The sequence below is a fragment of the Pteropus vampyrus genome, unplaced genomic scaffold (assembly GCF_000151845.1).
Source record: "Pteropus vampyrus isolate Shadow unplaced genomic scaffold, Pvam_2.0 Scaffold242, whole genome shotgun sequence".
NCBI classification, from domain to species: Eukaryota; Metazoa; Chordata; class Mammalia; order Chiroptera; family Pteropodidae; genus Pteropus; species Pteropus vampyrus.
Window position 1 is genome coordinate 614,527 of NW_011889023.1, and position 21,223 is coordinate 635,749.

The 21,223-nt window shown below is 37.8% G+C and overlaps 1 protein-coding gene and 1 pseudogene across 9 annotated transcripts in view; both read left to right on the forward strand.

Moving 5' to 3' along the window:
- Positions 1-1,347: 1,347 nt before the first annotated feature.
- Positions 1,348-1,466, forward strand: LOC111729020 (annotated as a pseudogene).
- Positions 1,467-5,092: 3,626 nt separating this feature from the next.
- TSC22D2 (TSC22 domain family member 2) overlaps positions 5,093-21,223 on the forward strand; it is a 45,441-nt gene continuing 29,310 nt past the window's right edge. The window contains exons 1-3 of one of the 9 annotated variants that reach the window (XM_023519987.1): positions 5,093-8,106; positions 19,222-19,293; positions 20,812-20,829. In XM_023519987.1, coding sequence (XP_023375755.1) covers positions 6,134-8,106; positions 19,222-19,293; positions 20,812-20,829 — 2,063 coding nt within the window. In that variant the 5' untranslated portion in view covers positions 5,093-6,133. Of the gene's footprint in view, positions 8,107-9,359; positions 12,300-19,221; positions 19,294-20,811; positions 20,844-21,223 lie in introns of those variants that run through there. The other 8 variants (XR_002776044.1, XM_023519988.1, XM_023519986.1 and 5 more) reach the window with 8 other exon arrangements.

Here is a 21,223-nt window from a genome sequence, read left to right on the forward strand (position 1 = left end):
AATATGCAAAAAAGAAATACTAGTTTCAAAATCCAGAAAAAAATGGGGTGAAGATGGAGAAAATATTCTAAATATTTGAAGATGAAAATATATTTGTAACTAGTCAATTTAATTTAAAAATAGTAAGTGTCACAAAATGGGTGTCACAGTAATACTGTTCTGTTTATTCATTAGAGATCTGATGGAATGACCCTATAGTTAATATTTCACCAGTTTGTATCTTCCTCCTATTTCTTTATTGCTTATCAGCTTCCTTTTTCTCTAAAGATCCCAGGTTATAGATGGGGTTGGGGAGTAAGTATTAATTTGCAGAGAAGCAGTTTATTACATGGCCATTTTAAGTAACTCCCAAATCCTTGTGCAAACATGGATCACGGGCTGAGCTTTTAATGAGTATGAATGCTGTCAAACTAGGATTTCAAGTATTCTCAAGTTAAATGCTAAAAGTGTTTTATTTCCAGTGACTAAAGAACTAGTTATTTTGGAATTAAACTATAACTCTGAGTACAAAGTAGTCAAGATTCTATCTGTGCCTTTCAACCCTTGGTTCCTATGAATTAAAAGTAGTCCAATCAGCCAGGTTAGAATAACTTTCGGATTATCAATCAATAACACTTAGACCATGCTTCATGTCTAAATCAGTTTATACAAGTTTCTACATTCAAACACATTTTTAAAAATCTTTAAGAAGATTTTTAAATCTTTAAGAAGCTGATAATATTAACATTCAGAAAGAACTATAATCCAGAAGTCTAAAAATTGGCAATGTCTTTCAAATTTCTTTCGTGTTAAAATTACAACTTAAAATTACAGGTACATTATCTACCTCTTAAATGCAAAATCACACACCTGCACATACACCAAATTTACACAGACAAGAAATACAAGATAGATAGTGATGATTCACTTTACCAAAGGACATGCCACTAAATGTCTTATAACTACTTCATGTATGACATGAAGTAGTTATAAGACACAAAGTAGTTATAAGACACAAAATCATGTACACCTAGAAACTGTTTTCTTTTTTAATTAATGGTATTGATAATATTACTGCCAATAGGACCACACTGAGTTATGCTCTGTTCTCTCAAAGATGCCAAAACACGGCCACATGTGTTATCTTTTTCCATTCACTCTTTCAATGAGATTGGTAGTTTAAGACCTCATCACCACAAAGTTGCTTCATTGTAGTAATGGCAAACTGAGCAATTAATAGACCTGTCAGCAGTCACAAAACAAGTTTATAGAAAAACTGGAGTGTATTTGTGATCTCATTTTCTCCAACTAGGCAATGTAGCTTTCTTTAATTTTATCCAAGTGATCCCATAAAATATAAACATTAAAGTCTATGGCCATGCTACCCTGAACAAGCCCAATCCCGTCTGATCTTGGAAATTAAGCAGGGTTGGGCCTGGTTAGTGCTTGGATGGGAGACCACCTAAGAAGACCAGGTGCTATAGGCGTAAAAAATAAAAAAATAAAGGATTGTAAACTGACAAGGTCCTTGCAATCCGTGAGGTCAACCAAGGGTTGCCTCACCTAAAAAAAAAAAATACACACACACACACACACACACACACATATACATATATATATATATATACATACATAAAAAAGTAATTTGGTCATTAATAGATAATCTATTGAAGTTGCCTTACATTGCAGCATTTAAGCTAGATTCCAGAACCACAGAACTAATATTTTGGATTCTAAATTAAGTTCCATAATAAAAGAAACCAAGCTTTAATAGGATATTATATTATTAGTTCAAAATGCACCCTTTCCCCACCCCTCACACCAAATTGCTGTTTTGCCTGAGCTTCAAAGGTCTTTGGGACTCAAGGAAATCTTCTCTATTAAAAAAAAAAAAAAAAAAAAGAGAGAGACATCATTGCTTCATAGTATGTTAAACTCTAGAAGTGTAATAGAACTTTTCTTATATGTGAAAATTTTACTTCATTCTCAAGTAAAATTTGTATATTTTAATCAGATTATATTTTTCTTTATAAAAATATTCACGGAATTTCATTAGCCTTAGTCTTGCTTTCATTGCATTTCCTCTCTTCTTGAATAACATTAGACAATGGTCTCACTGCAAGGGGTTAATAAGATATTGTTCCAGAAATGGAACTCCAGGAAAATCATACTAATAAATCAAGTTCTACTTGTTTGGACATCTGATATACATTTCCAGCAAACGCTTTTTAGAACCTGAAAACTAGTTCTCCATTTTTTATTTTTCTAGCAATTTAGTGATAAAAACATAAAAAATAAACATAAGCTATTCCTAAATTCCAGAAAAATTTGTTGGCTGGGATTCAGGCTGTTCAATTCCTAATGCACATAAAGAGTGCTCTATTAATGTTACTGTCTGACTGTTATTGTTAATTCTAAAGGGTTATTTCTCTTAACCTAAGCAGTTGCTTAATTTTTGCTGAAAGTATGATTTTCTTTTCTTTATTCCAGCGTGTTTAGATTAATATGCCATTACTATTTTAAGTTTAATATGCATTCATTGAAAAAAAAAAAAAGTTTTTGAGTATCTGTAGTTCACATTCCAGGATCTTGTGACTGTGAAACAGTTTACCATCTGGCACTGATATGGTCAGATAATAACTTAGTAGAATTTGGAGGTATGATGCTCTTAAATGATGAAAAGATCTTCTTACAGTAGTTTTTTTTATTTTTCATCAATGGAAACAGTCAGTGCCTCCCCCCACCCCTGCATTGTTCTTCCTAAATGTACTTCCTATACATTGTTTCAAATAAAGTATTTGAAGAAAGTACCGAGTGTAGGACAGTCAAGCTGGGGACTCTGGAGCAGTAATCAAGGATTCCTACATTTCCACCTAGGATTTCTGGGTGCAGGCATGGAACCAGGGTAGCTGCATTAAGACCCCTGGTCTTCAGATTTGAGATTCGAGGGATATCCCCCAATTCTAGTGAGTTAGGCTACCATGTTAACTTACTATCAACTCTCCACACATGAAGCATACATACCTGCATGCACATCTTGCTTTTTATCATTTTAATTAGTTATGTGAAGGCTTTTAATCCTTTGTGGACCAACCATGAATTACGTAGCTTTTTGTAGCATGATGATAGTTATACGATTTTTTGTCTTCTGTAAAATGATTCCAAACTTAATTGCAACAACCAGAATTCTTATTTCTTCGTAGGAGTTTTATGCAATAAATTCTCTACATTTTTAAAGGGCAAATGTATAAAAGAAGCTAGAGCCTTTAAAACTTTTGGAAAACTTACTTTTGAAAGAATTATTTTATTAGTTTAAACACACACATCCTTAAACATAAATAAAACACTTAACTTTATCTTATTTTTTTAAAGATCTCTTTTGACATCTTTAATCCCATCCTTTCTGGAAATACAGCCCACTTACTGATCTCTTCTAAATTATCTTAATCATCACTTTCATTTCATAATAAATCCTTTCCAGTTCTTTAAGGAGAAATGGTCTTACGGATCAAGATTTTTCCTTAAAATGTGTGATTTGAGAGTACCATAACAAGTAATCAAGAACTTTATGTAATAACATAATGTAATGAGACAAGCAAGTATATGATACTATTTTCCCAAAAGCTGCATGATCATCCATTGATCACCACTTTTAACAATCTGGTAAATCAAATCTAAATTAAATTAAGCTTTTAAAAGTTCAAATTGAATTTAACCAGTTGATCTAATTTGATGGAAAACTGTCTCTAACTAAAATTACAGATTTAGAAATGAAACATTTCCATTAGCTATCTCTGCCACAATAGCAGCATAATGTTACACATTGTTCCTTTACTCTCTCCCACCCCCTTAAGAAACAAGGATGTTATTATATGGTCTTATTTCCCACCCTGGCCTCGGTTACCTGGGTTTGGAAGACATGGTTTCTACTAAGGTTAAAAGACATATTTCTGTATATTATTTACAACTAAGGACCTAAAAAGTTCTCTGTAAATTTTAAGTATCAAAACATCCTTTAGGATAAAAAAGTATTTCTACTCTTCAAAGATTAGAGAACTGAGTATAATAAATACCTGATTTATGTAAGTGATCATGATATGACTGATAAAGCTATAGATGACATTTTGATTTCCAGCAAGGCTTCTTAAATTTTACCTAAATTATATATTAAAATGTCAAAGTTCAAGAGCTTCCTTCCTCATTTTTCTTAACTGTTTAAAAGAATGGCCTTACCACTTTCTTTTGCCAGTAAGTAGCTAAAAGATAATAAATTTGTCAGCACTTTCATAGCTACTATCTGTACTGGGACAGGAAAGGGTGCTTTCTGCATTGTTCTGGTTTTCATGGCTCAATCCAAACCATATAACATTCTGGCTCCAACTAAGAGTTTCAGAATAAACAAAAGAAAGAAGTGTAACTATTTAACGCAGTAGGTTCTACATTTATGGAGCCCATAAGCTGATTTCCTGGGGAAAGTAACAACAGTCTCAAGACTTTAAATGAACTCTTGGATGCTGGAATCACAGCAAATTCAAGAAAATTAGGAATATGTTGGTAACCTCTACTCTTTTTTTAAACTGACCTCACCCTGGGCAAGTAACCATCTCCTGATGCCATTGTTGGAGGCGATTTCTGGCTGAAAGATCATTTTTCTGACTCAATCTGGCTTGCTTTTCTTGGTTAATTATCCCCATTTCTCTCAACATTTCACTCCTCTGACTATAGTTGTCAACGTTTATCTTCAAGAAAGATTTTTTTAAGGGATTCGGTTCCTTCAGCCGTCTCCCTCTTTATCCTAGCTAAATTCCCCCAGCCCCCACGCCATCGCCCTTGTTTCACTAAGATTTTGCTAAACATTAGACACAGCACATGATCTCCAGTCTTCACTGTTTGGAAACAGATATAAAAACATTCGATTGGCGAGGTTGTAAGCTTCCCTGGGCTTGGAATTTGAGTTATTAGCTCTTCAACTCATAAAACCCTATAGTGCAAAATTTAAATTTAAAAAATTTAAAATAAAAAACCGCTCCCCCTTTTTTAACCTTTAGCCACGCCCACTGCCTCCCCTCAATCCTCCACGCGAAACTGCAGGAAACCGGAGGGGGCGGGGCGGTGACGTCATGACGCCGGTGCGTCACGGAACGGCGGCGGCTACGGCGCTGGCGGTGGCTACGGCAGCGGCGGCATTTTAGTCGACAGCGGCGGCGGCAGCGGGGCTGCTGCTCCTCCCAGCATCCCTGGCGCGGCCATTTCAGCCCCATCTTGGCCGAAGGGAGGGAGCTGCAGCCGCCGCTTCAGCAGTTTGAATTTCAGTTTCTTCAGGGTCTGCGAACCCGGCGCACCGAGGAGGAACCGAAGAAGTTCCCGCTGCTACCTCACAGCAAGAGCGCCTCCGCTCGCCAGCCAGTCGGCCGCCGCCCCTTACTCTCTCAAGAGCCGCGAGGGGAGGCCGGGACTGCCGCCGCCTGCGGGGGTGGCTCCCCTGTGAGGGGAGGACTGAGCCGGCTTTTCCCTCCTTCCCCCGGAGTGGGTTTCCGCCAGAGACAGTCAACATGTCCCTGGGGCTGAGCTCCGGCTAGAGCCGGGGAAGGAGGGCCGCTCGCCCGCGCTGAAGCTCCGCCGCCAGCCCGCGACCCCTCGCTGAAACAGCCCCGGCACTGACGCCGGCACCGGCCTGCGGAGCCCGAACGGGGCAGCACCGCCCCTCACGCCGCCGCCGCCGCCTCCCCTTCGCCCTCGCATTCCCACCCCCAGCCAAGGCCTGCTGACCGCGCGGAGCGCCGAGCTGGACTGACCACGGCGGCCTGGAGACCTGAGGAGGAAGCAGCTGGCCCGCCCCTGGGATCACGCTCTCGCCGCCACTGAGTGGATTGAATTGAGGCGCCGCCGCTGCCGGAGGCGAAAAAGAAGGAGGAGCTGCCGCGCGAGTGAGAAGGGGGCAGAGCTGAAGAGACCGACACAGAAGGAAACGGGGAGGAGGATGTCTCATAGAGCGGCCGGCGTTCAGATCCTCCCGTGACTCTCACAGCGGCGGGCCTCAGACCCCAGCGCGGACTCGGACTTTGTCTTTGGGGGCCCGTGCTCTGCCCTTCCTGGTTTCCAGCAAAATCGCGGAGAAGCCGGCGTGCCTCTCCACCTTCCAGCCTTCCTCACCATGTCCAAGATGCCGGCCAAGAAAAAGAGCTGCTTCCAGATCACCAGTGTCACCACGGCCCAGGTGGCCACTAGCATCACTGAGGACACCGAGAGCCTGGACGACCCGGACGAGTCACGCACAGAGGACGTCTCCTCTGAGATATTCGACGTTTCTCGGGCCACGGATTATGGCCCTGAGGAGGTCTGCGAGCGTAGCTCTTCCGAAGAGACGCTCAACAATGTTGGGGATGCGGAGACTCCCGGGACGGTCTCCCCAAACCTCCTCCTGGACGGGCAGCTGGCAGCCGCGGCGGCTACTCCCGCCAACGGAGGAGGAGCGGTTTCAGCCCGGAGCGTGGTTGGGGCGCTGGCCAATACTCTGACGGCGGCCGCCACTTCAGCCACCTCCTCAGGAGCATCCAGCGCCCCCCCGGGCCCATCTGCCGGGCCAGGGACTGCAGCGCCATCGCAGCCCCCCACCACTTGTAGTTCCCGTTTTCGCGTGATCAAGCTGGACCACGGGAGCGGAGAGCCCTATAGACGTGGCCGATGGACGTGTATGGAATACTATGAACGGGATTCTGACAGCAGCGTCTTGACCAGGTCTGGAGATTGCATTAGGCACAGCAGTACTTTTGACCAGACTGCGGAGCGAGACAGCGGCCTGGGCGCCACCGGAGGGTCGGTGGTGGTCGTGGTGGCCTCTATGCAGGGGGCTCACGGGCCTGACTCGGGAACAGACAGTTCCTTGACTGCTGTGTCACAGCTACCCCCTTCGGAGAAAATGAACCTGCTGCCTTCGGCCCCGTCGCGGAGTTTTGGCATTGGGCCGCCCCAGCCGCCGCCGCCTCCCGTAGGTGGGGCTGTGGTTGCAAGCTCCGCTCCGATGCCGCCGTTCCCAGGAGCTGCGGCCGGGCCGCAGCAAATTATGGCAGCCCCGCAGCCAAACCAGCCCCAGGGAACCGGGACGGGCGCCGTCCCTCCGGGGCCCAGTGCACAGGGTCTGCCACTGACGAATGTAACCCTGGCGCAGACCGGCATGTCCCTGCAACCGCAGCCGGGCCCGGCCACCGGCGCTTCTGCGACGCAACAGCCCCAGCAGTTCGCGTATCCCCAGCCTCAGATTCCGCCGGGGCATTTGCTACCCGTCCAGCCCTCTGGTCCGAGTGAGTACCTGCAGCAGCACGTGGCCGGCCTACAGCCGCCGAACCCCGCGCAGTCCTCTGCCACCGGCGCCGGAGCGAGCCCATCCGCGGCGGCCAGCTTTCCGATGAGCACGGGCCAGAATGCCTCCGCTGGAGGCGCGCAGCTCATGGGTGCCTCTCCTCTGCCCAGTGAAGCCGTGGCCCCGGGGCCGGGACCCGTGCCAGGCGGACACGCCGCGCCTTTTCAGCCGGCTGGAGTCCCCCCGGCTGCTGTAGGAGGCGCGGGGCAGCCGGGCCTGGTTCCTACCGGGGCCGGGAAGCCCCATTCTGTGCCTCCATCGCAGATGGGTGGCAGCAGTACGCCGTCAGCCGGGCCTGGTGGCCCTCACGCCCTGGTGCCCGGAGTTCCAAACGTGCCTGCCGCCGTGCCCGCTCCAAGCGTGCCTAGTGTGTCTACCACTTCTGTTACTATGCCAAATGTACCCGCGCCTTTGGTCCAGTCGCAGCAGCTGAGCAGCCATACACCAGTCAGCAGAAGCAGCAGCGTAATCCAGCATGTTGGGCTGCCCTTAGCGCAAGGCACACCCAGTGTACCAACAAGTCTACCACAGTCTGACCTAAGCCAGTTTCAGACTCAGACCCAGCCTTTAATCGGGCAAGTTGACGATACTAGAAGAAAATCAGAACCCCTACCTCAACCACCACTTTCTCTCATTGCTGAAAATAAGCCTGTTTTGAAGCCTCCTGTTGCAGATGCCCTGGCAAACCCACTTCAGTTAACACCTATGAACAGTCTGGCCACCTCTGTATTCAGCATAGCTATTCCTGTCGATGGTGATGAAGACAGGTATGGAAATCTTATTTAAAATATTTGTTGGGATGCTTGGCCAAACGTTTAGGATGCAACTTTGGGAAAGTGTTTTTCATTTTGAGGCCCTCAGCATTTTTAAATATAAAAATTAGTTTGTGTTTAGTAAAGTTAATTTATCAGTCGTTGAAGACATTAGATTGCTGACGTGTGTAATGGTAGAATTATCTTGTCACAGTTCCTCAAAACTGAAGTGGATAAGGATGCAACGTTGTTTATTTTAAAAAGTGGATTTTAGCTTAATCCTCTCAATTTAGAGCTGGTAACTTAGTAGGTTATACCCGGTAGGATTGATTGTCCCTTTCTTAGATGTCAATCACACTTGATCATTTATGGCAGAGGCTTTTGTCAGTGTGAGTTTTGAGACAGACATAAAATTAGAAGTTTCCCATTCTGGAAACCCAGAAGGCCCTCCAGTAGAAAAAGATCCAAGTAAAGTATCTACCTCCTCCAAAGTATCTGGAAAGGCTGGAGAGAGAGTGGTGAAATGTCAAATCCAGCTTTGAAGAGCATATCTTCATTCAGCCTTTTAATGAAAAAAGCTAGAAAGTCAGGAGGCTTCCCAGTCACTCTAAGATACTTTTTTTAAAAGCAGAAGTGTATTTGAAGATGCTCTTATCTTCCATTAGTCTTTTTATTATAGGAAAGGGAGGTCTGAGATAAACTCTTTGGCAGTAGTAGAAGCTGTAGTTCTTGAAATTAGAGTAATTTTATAGTAAAAGGATAAATGTCAACAGTTGGCTCCCTCAATTTAAGGGATGCTTTTAATAGTTTAAGTGAAAGTTGATGTATTGCCATATCAGTTTTACACAGTTGATATTTGGTTATGGTCTGATGAGGATTTTAAATAGTTTTGAGGAAAATATTAAAACTTGACATAATATATCTAATGCAAATTTTTTAAAAAACTGACTTGTTACAAAGCTTTAAAATTATATTTAAAATTTCAGAGAAAGTTTCAGGTACTTCATAGGCAGACATTTGCTGGGGTTTTTGAGAGGTTAATTTTAGATGTGCTAAAAGATCAACTATTTTATGGGTTCCTAGAATAATTTATGTAAAATACAGTGATCTGTTAAAGCACTTTGTTTCTTCTGAGTTTCCTTCACATTCTTAACTTTTCATTTCTAATTAGCCTTGTATTTTTGTTATATACTTCTGTTGGTTTGAAAATGCTCACTGAAATTCATCTTCTCTGCTTTTTGTAATTCAGAGTTCATCTTTTTTTATAGGTAATTTGCTTGTGGGGAGTCTTTCTTCCATTTGAGAACTCTTAGAGAATACCACGTGTCTATAAGTGAGCTCAGCTAGCTAGTCATTGAGAAATTTTATATGGATGGGACTACCAAGTAAAGAAACTGATTCCGCAAGCCACTCAGAAAAATTCCTCTTTACATTTGCTCCCATATTTTACTTTTCACACTTAAGGGCACACCTGAATGTGGATTGAGTTTAATCGTTCACCTCTGTAAGAGTCAACAGGCCATCTTCCCTTTTCTACCTGCCAGAAGCCTTTTTTTTCTGATGGGTTGGTTAATAACCATTTGCTTACTTACCTCTCTGTTCCTTTTGTGTACTGCCTCCATATTTCTTCAAGAAGTAATGACTGGTTTTCCAACCTACCCCCACTCCCAGAACACTTGCACACCTATGAATGAAGAATATTTTCTCTCCACACCTCTCTCAGTTTACAGTATATGCAGTTAAATTCCTCATAACTTTAATATGATATGGTGTGAAGCACATAGATCTGTTGACAAATGGAAACTCTGGGATATATTCTTTAGGGTATGACCTCAGTGATGCATTTATATCCCCTGTCTTTATTAAAAGAGTTAATAATTTCAAGAATCTCTAAACATGTGAAAGTTTGAACTACAGATACTACTGTATTAGTGTCCTTATCAGTTGCAACAGTTAATCCAGTGCATGGGTTTTGATGGGTGTGTAGTCCTATTTTAAATGCTGCACTTCCCTCCTCCACCCAGTCTTTTAAAATCTGCATTGCTTACCAAATGTGCATTTCTAATTTTTTTTTAAGTCTTTCATTGCTTTTTAATTTAACATGCTAGTTTCCAAGATGTAATCTTACACATTTGACTATTTTGTCATTGGACCAACACACCTGGTGAAGGAATAAATCCATTGAGTAGAAACAGTTTTGTTTCGTTTTGTTTTTTAATGGAAAAGCCTTTGTAAAGGGGCATTTTAAAGTTATATGCTTAAAATTAAATAACACAATTTTTCCAGGCGTATGTTTAAAATATTGAGTTGAGTACTTCTGAGGAGGTGGTACTAACAAAATTGTAACTTTACCATAGTGATTTGGGGTTGCATTATTAAATTCTGCATACAGTTTTATTTGCAGTCATTCAGATGTAAAATAAAACATTGGAGTGAGAGGTCTTGAGTAATTATGACTTAAACTCTATGAATAGGTTGACAGATTTCAGATCTTAAGAAAATAATTGTTAATAGGATGTTTACTTTTTTAAAAAAATGTTGAGAAAAGAAAGGGAAATGGAAGATGAACAAAAAATGATTGAGGTGATTTAGGTCGATATATTGAAAACTGTCTTGTGATTTTGGTTCCATTACCTAATACAAGGTTCTGTATTGGCTCATTTTGAATTTTAAAGAATCAAAAAAGACCTTGTATTAATACATCTTAGTATTATACCTTTAAAAGGGCTGATAGTTGTATATACAAAGTAAGCAAATGTCTTAAAGTTCTTAGTTGACTTTGCCCATTGATCATATATTATTAATTACCATAAAGTTAATATATCATTTTAACTTTTCTCTTTAGAAAGACTAATGATCACTTGAGATTCATCAAATTGATTTTGTGTAACTGGGGTTATAATGATGATTGAAAATATAGTTGTGTAGCCACTTTTACAGTGAACGTTACAAAATTTGTTTAAACTACCTATACACCTAACAGACTCTTTTTTGGTAAATGGGGGAAGTGCAAAATATTACTGGCCCTTTTTTGAAAGTTAATGCAGTACAGATCATTTTCCATAGATAGCTGACTAATGCAAACTCTGTAGGTCACATTCCAGAAACTCATGAATGGCTGCAATTGTGAACTTTCAACCACAACCAAAAGACTGTTGAAAACCTGATTGTAAGGATCTCTTATTGGCAAATATCTCTATCTTGTTAATGGTTTTATTTGTGTAGTTTGCTAATGATTACTGATAAAGTATTATAAATTATGAACGGTTAGTGGTGTGTTCTGGTATATGCTATAAACACAAATTTTGTTTGTAGAGTTACATATATATGAGATACACATACATACATATCTAAATATATATATATATTTTTTAATGGAGTTAGGGGTTTTTTTTTTACTTGACTGGTTAAGTGAGAGGATTATGTAAATGTGTATCAGGAGGCAGAACTGTAACTCTTACGTTTACTGTAAAATCCATAGATACTTTTTAGATCTCTGAAAGCCTTACATTTTTAATTTAGTCCTTAAAAATGAACGCTCCTTAAATCTGTGTTTCTTGGGAACTTATGTTTCTTTATATTGAATTGTGGAGATAATTTTGCCCTTTCAGCTTTACAGTTGATATTTAAATCACACACAAGATACCATCTTATGCCTAAGTATCAAGGATTTTGTAATCAAAGTGTAAAATCCTGTGTATGAGTGACATTATTTACTATAAAAATTGATGTTGGTGCATTCATCAGAGAGCTATGTTGATGACTAAAGTATGAAGTTGGTGACTTTAGTTATCAACGTAGTTCTAAGTAAAGGAAATTATAGATTTCCAGAAAGGCTAATGATCCAAAAGTGCCTGCAATTCCCAAAATCATGTTGTATGTATAGGACTATGGCCTTTTTTTTTTTTTAACAGCAACATACTGTTTAAAATTTTGTGTGAACTAAATCATATAGGCTGAAACTGGTTGACTTTAGAAAACTTATGGGCTTGTATGTGTGAGCATAAGACATTCCAAGTAACTATTTTAGTTACCCATGTTTTTTCCTTGTAGAGGAAGGAAGGTATCTTGAACTAAATCGCCTTTATGAGAAGTCATTTTTTATAGTACTGGTCGTGAGGTATATATGTTTTCTAATTCCTGAGAATAATTGTAATAGCAGTCTATTTGATAGCACTAATTTGGAAATGATAAAACATGGCACTGGATTTATGGCTCTGGTACTTGCTAATTTGGAATGGAGTTTAGTCTTTCTCTGCACCAAAAGAGATTAGAAGTAGTCATGCTCTCTAGTGTTCTCCAATAACAAAGAGCAGCCCCACCAATCAGATGGTAAAGAAACGAGAATGAATCTCTTTCCTGAGGAGTGCTCGATAGCGGAGTGTAAAAGGATCTTGACTTTTCTTTCCTAAAATGGCAAAATTTGGGGGATGTGAGGTTAAAGAGGGATAGCAGATAACTAAGACAGAGAAAATATAGTGAAATGACAAGAAATGTGGTCTCATAAGGACTGGGAAGACTTGTTACTAGTGAGGAACAGTGGTCTAATACTTTTAATCATTTTAAATGGGTATGCATTTCCCTTTCTAAACAGATACTGTTTATTTTTTAATTGCATTACTCTTTCAATACTTGTATGAGGAAGAGAGGCTGTACAAAACAGATCTCTTTGGTTAAATGTAGCCTGAATCATAATGTTCCCTAAGTAATTTCTTATTAATGGGAAGAGCAGATTTTTAATAAGAAATCTTCATAATTCAAAGAATGAACGGGTATGTATAGCAAAATTCTTGAATTGGAATAAATTCTTTAAGTTTTTATGTTAAACCAGTGGACTTGTAATTTGAAGCTGCCTTTTTAGATATGGTATAAAATACAAATTACTGCAGTCACAAAGAATATGCATACCTGAATCATTGGTATAATTTAGGTCTTTCCATAGCAATTCTAAACATACCAAATTACTCAATATTTATTATATTCTTAATTTGGCATTGTTTAGGACAAAAATTGGGACTCCATAAAGATTTAGGAACAGTGACCAGTTTCGATCATTACCTGATTTTCATGATATATTTTAAGACATGCACTTCAGATTCGACTGACAAATATGTTGAGTCCCATATTGTTGATTATCTGCTTTACCTTTAAAAATATGCATAATTTCTACTTTTAAATCAGGTGAATTAAATTTAATCTATGCTGCTCTGGGTTACTTACTTCTCAAATTTAAAGCCCCAAATCAGATAGTTCTTTGTACCAAAACTAACATTTGCTTAAAATAATGAACTCTCATGCTTTACGTTATACTTTTACATGTGACGGTTACGTGAAAATTCTACAGATCATTGGGCTGATTTTTAATAGTGATCCCCTAGGACAGTGGTCCTCATTACCCTGGCTGTGGACTGGTACCGGTCCGTGGCCTGTTAGGAACTGGACCACACAGGAGGTCAGAGCGGCTGGTGAGTGAGGGAAGCTTCATATGCATTTGCAGCTGCTCCCAGGGGCAGCATCACCACCTCAGCTCTACCTCAGATCATCAGACATTAGATTCTCATAGGAGCACCGGTCCCTGGTGCCAGAAAGGTTGGGGACCGCCGACCTAGGACACAGACTATGAATGAATGTCTTGCTAATTAATATGTTACTAATCAGAGTAGGCAAGACACATAAGTGAAGTCTGAATTTTAAATTGCGTAAAGCCTCTTTTCCCGTAATCTTTCACTAAAATTTGACTAAAGAATATTGATGTATAGAAGAGAAACTGTGATTAATGGGTCAATTACTATAAATGCTGCTGGTGTATTTCAAATGTTATTTTTAATGTTTTAAGCTATTCTTCATTATTACACAAGTAAATTGTTTAATTTGTGAATGAAGGATATCCAAAGCAAGTTTAAAGCCAACTGGTTTCTGAAGTAGAATTAGAATTCAGTTTTACTAAATGGCTTTGTAAGTTAAACCAAAACAAATTGTTATTTGGTGTATGGTCTCCCTAGCCTTTGAAAACAAAACAAAAACAGAGGAGAGGGAAGCTCTTGTTCAAATAAAATCAATGGTGTGTTTAATTATGTATTAGCATGTTATATGAGTGACCATTACAGACAGTGGAGTCAGACATGTTGGCTGAAATCCAACTATGCTGCACACTTGAGGCATTTGACCTTGAGCTATAGCCTTCCAAGCCTCTTGTTTCCCCATACGAAAAATGGGAAAACCTGCCTTTGAGAGTTTGAGAGGATTAAATGAGTTATGCAAGTAATTTGTGAACAATCCGTAGATATGGCAGTTATGTATGACAGAATAGTATTTCAATGTCCATACTGCTCTCCCAGGTTACCCCTTGACAAGCTACAAATCATATCAAGAGTCTTCAGTTTTGATCTGAAAGTGTAATTGAATGAAATGGATGTAATCAGAGAAAAGGAGACATTGTTTTAAGACAGGAAAGTCTTGAGATAGTAAGAAGTACAGCAAATTGTATTCTAATCCTGGCTCTTCTACCACTTAGCTGGTTTCTTTGGTCAAGTCATTTTACTTCTCTTAGTTTTCCTCGTTGGTAAAATTAGAATTTGAGGCTTGGTCAGATTTTAAGGTTCCCTATGTAAGAGTTCATACATTTAGGCACGTTATGTAAGAGCTGCCCGCTTAAGCCTTCTCCTTGTCAAAACCGTTTTCCTTCCACTCAACTATTGTGTGACAAAAAATGAAGTTTACAGAAACTCAATAAGTAGGTTGGATGCCCAAGAAAACATTTAAAGTGAATCTTAATCAACTTTCTTTGTGCTCTCTGAGTAGTAAGTACTGGGATAATCCTTCCCTTAACGATCTCAGGCTAAATGAAAATAATTAGCAAATAAATATAAGATGCTAATGGGAACAAGATATCATGTCAGATTGATATGGGGAGGAACTAGTTAGACCGACTTAATTTATTCTCTACATAGGTAATACATTAATACAGTCCAAAATATACAAGAGTATAGATTGAAAGCCTTGCCTCTTTCCTCCATCCAAGTTTTTGACTTCAGAAGCAACCCATTATTATGTGTGCGTTCTCCTGTAAGTGTATGGTTGCTATTAAAGGTGTTTCTTGAAGCTTTTATTATTAAAATATGTATCTTGGTACCATTTCAGTGTCCTTTTTAGTGATTATTGTATATTTTTAATTAAAATCTTGTGATAAAGTTATGTGTAAGGAAATCCTGGGGGAGCTCGGAGTCTCAGAAGTCAGAGTTCTCATCCAGTGGAATGTACTAAATAGGTTGGTATACCTGGCTCTGTTTATGTTTGCCTTAAGTAGTTTGTTTGCCTCAATATTACCTCAGTAATGATGAAACATTTTGGTATATATAAAGATACTCTACCAAAAATTGATTTTTATACAGCATAATTTGGAAATTAACTCTATGTTAAACCAAGCTTAATTGTGTTAGACCCTATGTATATATAATCTGGTTTGACCTTTTAAGCAATTCTAAGTGTTTTCCTCCCCTTTTTTATGAGTTAAGGAAACTGATGCTCTGAGGATTTGAGTTACCTCGCTGTTAAGTGACAAAGAAAGCATGGATTCACACTCAGGCCTTCTGACTCCAAAGCCAATGACTGCTCTTGGATATTCCCAGAATTAGTTTTGTTGTATTATATAGCTAACTATAGGATGGAAGAAAAGAAACCTACTATAGCCACTGATCTGTTGTATTCTAATCCTTTACCTAAAGGATGTTTTTAATCATTTATAATCCCTAGATAATGTTGGACATGGTCCTTGTTCCTCTCCTTATTGCATTTCCCTGGTTTCTATTTAGAGATCTCTGGAGTTGAGTTTTGACATAAGAGAAGATAGTGACTGAGTTCAGGCCTCCTATACCTCATCCTTTAAGTTTCAATGATTTTTGTAGCTTAATTTTGAAGTATAGTATATATGTGTGTGTTTTTTCTCTCTGCTATAGTTACCCTACATAGATAGTATCTTAGTAAGGCAGATCACATTTGAATCACTTTGTGATGTAGTTTTTTCATGTACTTGGAAATTAAGATGACAGACTAGTACATAAAGTCAGGGAGAAAAGAATATATTTTAATATATTTTATTCATTGGTTTTGAAAAATGTCTTCAAATAGGAAAACAACATTTTCATTTAGGTGGCTGAAATAAATTCAGAATAAACCATACCTCTTCCTAAGAAGTACTTCATTGGCTCTATATTTAGATTAGTAGTTTACATTGACAGTCAAATATGTTGTTAGGAAAATGGTTTCAAATTTTATTTCTTGGGCAGTAGAGAATTTGTCACCAGTGCTGCATAAAATTTAATATTTCTAATAAATGTTTTAATAAGTTGCCTCTTGGTTCCTTCAGATTTCAGAGACTGTAACCTTGAAATGAACCCGCATTAACAGCATTTTTCTTGGGCTCTTAGTTTCCTCAATTTTGTCATTCTAAAACAGAAGTCTTTGATAATCAAGCCCTTCAGGATTTACAAATGAGTCTTTTGAAGTTCTTGATCAGCTAGGTTTCACAGACTTGACTCCTTTAATCTATGCCCATTACTCTATGTTTTGACTAATTATTGTTGCGATTAGCTAAAAATCCTTCAATTTATGGATACCATCCCAACTGAAGTATTCTAGAAACCAAAAATTTCATATTTTATGAGATTGTCTTTATCCTTGGAATATAGACTATTTACATTTTTCTTCAGTACATGATTGTATAACTCCATATAGCTTCTTCACTTTGAATATATGTAGAAAGTGATTGTTAACTGAAAGCTTTTGCATCCTAAATGTGTTTTTTTCTGACATGTTCTAAGGACTTTAAGTCCACGTATAGTATTTTATTTCACAGATTCTTTTCTCACCCCAAAATATACAGATAAATTCTTTTTTTACTTCTACATTTAACTTACGAGGAGCATTTCATTAGTCCGTGCTGTAAAAATGCTGGAATTTCAGAACTTAAATCATATGACTTCATTTAAAACCAATTTATTTGGTATATGAATTTGATTCAAATTAAATATATATGTATATGTTTTTCCAGAGTCAGGGGATCTCAGGTTATTTTAAAGAATGCCATCCTTATAAATATATTAATACTCTTTAATGAATTTTAAATTTCAGACTTATAGAATAACTTCCAAGTTTACTCTTTGTTATTCTCTTGTATTTACTACCTTCCTTTTTGAGTCACTCTGTTTATTTTAAATCCAAGGTCTCCAAACAGACCTGTGTGAATAGAATATTTGTTCCCATATGGTCCTGGATAACCCTTGTAAAAAAGCCAAATTGAGTTTTCAGTTGGTTTAGTCGGCTTTCATTTAATTTGGCAGACTGATTTCTAAGTATAGTGAAACAAGGGGCCTGACAAATATATCTTGAGAGGGAGGATACAAGCTGTTAAATAAACAGTAGTTAGCAGCCTCTTAATCCTTTCTTGATATTAGTAGGTCTAATCAGTGCCTTTGATTGCCTTGGACATAGTCAAGAAAAAAAAATAGTTAAAGGAATAGAAAGGAGTTGAAGAAGGATAAGCAAAGAAGTACACATACTGAAAACTTCCAATTAATCAAACAGTTGCTTTGGTGACACTCTGGCATCTAGTGTCTGTCTGCCTTTCCTAGTTTTGTATCATCTAAAAGGTACCCTTACTGGTTAAAATTAAAAATGCCTTTTAAAAATGTTTTTAAGAAATTCAGTAAATAACAATGAGTCTTAATCTGAGTTTTGAAGTCATAGAATTCTATTGTGTATTCGTTTTGTTTGTTGGTATTGATACTTGATTGCTATTCCAGTAGAACTTAAAAATAGTTTTATTATTGGGCTAATAACACTGCAGAGACTCTTAAGGTACTTGTTAGCATCTCATAATTGCTGTATTGTATCTGAACCTCATTTCGATGATGATAACTCGTTTATTGAGCATTGACTATGCACCAGGAGCTCTGCATATAGTCTCAGTTCTTGAACCACTCTGCAAGACTAGTAATATTATGATTTAACTGATGGAGACAGACTGGGACCAGATTGCTACCTACTAACTCTGTGACATAAGCAAGTTATTTCTATCTGACCCAGTTTTCTTATCTGTGAGATGAAAATAATAATAGCATCTACTTCTTAGGGCTGTTACAGAATTGAGGTAATAAATGTAAAACACTTAGAATAGTGTCTGGTATGTAATAAGCACTCAATATCTGTAGCTTGTTGCTGTTATTCTACAGCATGGATCAAGACTTTTAGAGGTATTGTTTCAAGTTTTTGTGAGCTCCTTAACGTACAGGTTGGGGGTGGGGGAGACTTTGGAAATATTCTGAGGTGGAGGGGGAGCTGCTAGAGAGCAGATTTTTCAAAAGTTTAGTCTCCCAGAGAAACCACTCCTGAGATATGAAGTGAATCATGCATGCTGGAATCCTCCCCCGATGAGCCTATCAGTGGACATTGTATGGAAATATCTAGGGAAGGTGTCCCCAGGGAATTGTAGGAATGGATGGTGATTAAGGTATGGTGAATAAGCTCTTACCTCCTAATGTGGGACTTATATTAATACAAGAAGTTAGAAAGCTGCCATACAATTGCAATATCATTTTTTATCTTAACCCAGAGAAACCACACATGAATAAATAGATTCTGAAGGTTGAAACAGTGTCAAGTCCAGGGTTTATCATCAAACCCTATTGAATAGATCCAACGAAGAATTTTTCTATTATGAAGGTACTTAGCTTGTTTCGCATGTACCTCAGAACAGCTTTGTTAAACTGCTAAACATATATAGGCATTTATAAAGTCATCTGATATAGAGTAGTGTTGATTAGCCTATAAACTGGTCACATTCATATGTATAGAGACATGTACACACAATTGAATACAAGTTAGTATTTAATTTGATCTCTATTACCGCTTTCTTTTAGAACTATGATCCTGAATTGTGTTCTGGGTCTGCTGGATTTTGTCCAGTTTTAATTTCTTTCAGAATGCTTTTAAGCAAGCTATGTGGCTTTTTCTTTTTATTGAAGCGGTTACATTATTTAAAAATCTAAAATCTTTTATCTTTTTTTTTTGGAAAAGTAGTTATTTTACTATACTTTCTCAATCTCATTTCCATTTGATTCTTGGATCTCACAGGAATCCTTCATCTGCTTTCTACCAAGCGTTCCATTTGAACACGTTTCAGGAATCAAAGAACCTCTGGGATAGGTATGAATACTTACATATGGAATGCATACATGCAAAAGTGTATGCATGAATTGCTTTGCACTGTACTTGTTTCTCATCACTAAAACTGATCCTTGTTGTAGGGGGGTGGGGAATCACCTATCTAGCATGGGACAAAGCAGCAAAATAAACCAAAAGAACAATCTATTTTAAATAGAATATAAACTTTTTTTTTAATTGAACTTCTAATTATATTTACTTTTTGGAAGGATTTACATATTCTGTTGGATTTTATTATATGAAATATTTAGTCACCTATGTGTATTTTAATGTAAAAATATATTCTATACACTACTTATAATTATTTTAATTTTATGCTATTTTATATGATTTTCCGTAAGAGCATTAGTGACTTAAAACAAAATGTTATTTTATATTAAGAAATTGGAGAAGAGACCAGACGAGAGTATCAATGTAGTAGTCATTGTTTAACTCTTGGTGAAAAAATTTAATATCAAGCTCATTTGCTAGAATTTACTAGATCTGTGTAACTGTTTTGTAAACTCCTAAAATGGTTTATTTTCTCACAGAAATGTATAAATTTTATTTTTAACTTTTTAAAATATTGAATGAAGTTGGAGTTCATTTATGGCAAAAGATACTTTGGTTTATCTTTCTGCTTTTAAAATACACATTTTAAGTAGTATATGCTGTGTTCAGTTATTTTGCCGAATATTTATTAGCACTCCATCATTCTGTGTCTAATAGAAGTTGAGCACAAATGATGTTTTTAAAATTCACACAAAGCTTTGTAAAATTCTTTTAACTCTGCCTGGCAACGCATTTGTGTCCTCTGGCATAGTTTGGATAACACTCATGGACTCAACTCTGTCTCTTTCATTAGAAAAGAGTATTGCTTAAGTGCATGTACATATCATGTTAAGACCTGATCTACATTGCCTAGAAATGGTAACAGTCTTTAAATTCTTCAGCTTAATTTGCTGTGTTTGTCACTCTAGAGAAATTTTCTAACAGTTTTTTTGATTATTATGTGTTTCTTACTAAAAATGTTTTTAAATAGCTACTTGTAGGACAAGAAGTTTTAAAATTTACAGTACCATGTTTATAAATTCAGTTTTAAAATTATACAGCTATAGCAGTATAATTTAAGATATAAATGTAAATTGTGACATGAAACAATCTTGAAGGTTTTATCATTCAAATGGCTTACCAGATTGTAGCCAGGGTGAATATTTTCAGGTGTACTTTTACTTTTAGAAAAAGGAAAAGCACACTGTATTTAGAAATGTAATAAGAACAGTTTTCAGATATGTGATAATTTATTTCAAATAGTTAACTTTAACGAGCTACCATGACATTAATATGAATGATATCCATTGTTTTCATCAAATTAATGTAGAAAGGTTTGAGCTTTATTTTTTATAATTTGGATTTAATATTAAAAAGGTTTCTTTTGTTTCATTATAAAACAGCCATAGAAATTGCCTGCTCCTCATTTGTTGTTACAGCTAAATACTCCTTATCTGTTTTCTTTTTTAGATACCAGAAACATTTAAGGTATCAGAAATGAGGCAAGTTGCTGTATCTGTAGTTTTTCATGGGTTGAAAATATTTTCTCTTCTTCTTGGAACCTGTTGTCCAGAGCCAAAGACGTTAATGGATACTTGTCTATAGTATGTTAAAGCCAAAATATCATCAGAATTTATATTCTAATTCAGCCATTCTTCATTAAAGTTGGCCTGTTGGTACCAAAGTGACAATCTCAACCCAGTAGAAACTGATTAGTGGTTTCCTTTTAACTTTTTAACTAGTTTATTAAATTTTCAATTTAGAAGATCAGTGGTGGCTAGCTTTTATTAGTTCCAACTATCTGCAACTTCAGCAAAGATCTAAAGACTTTTTATAATAGGTGTGTTAGCTAGTAAACTATTCTTTTTCATTACAAATGGGT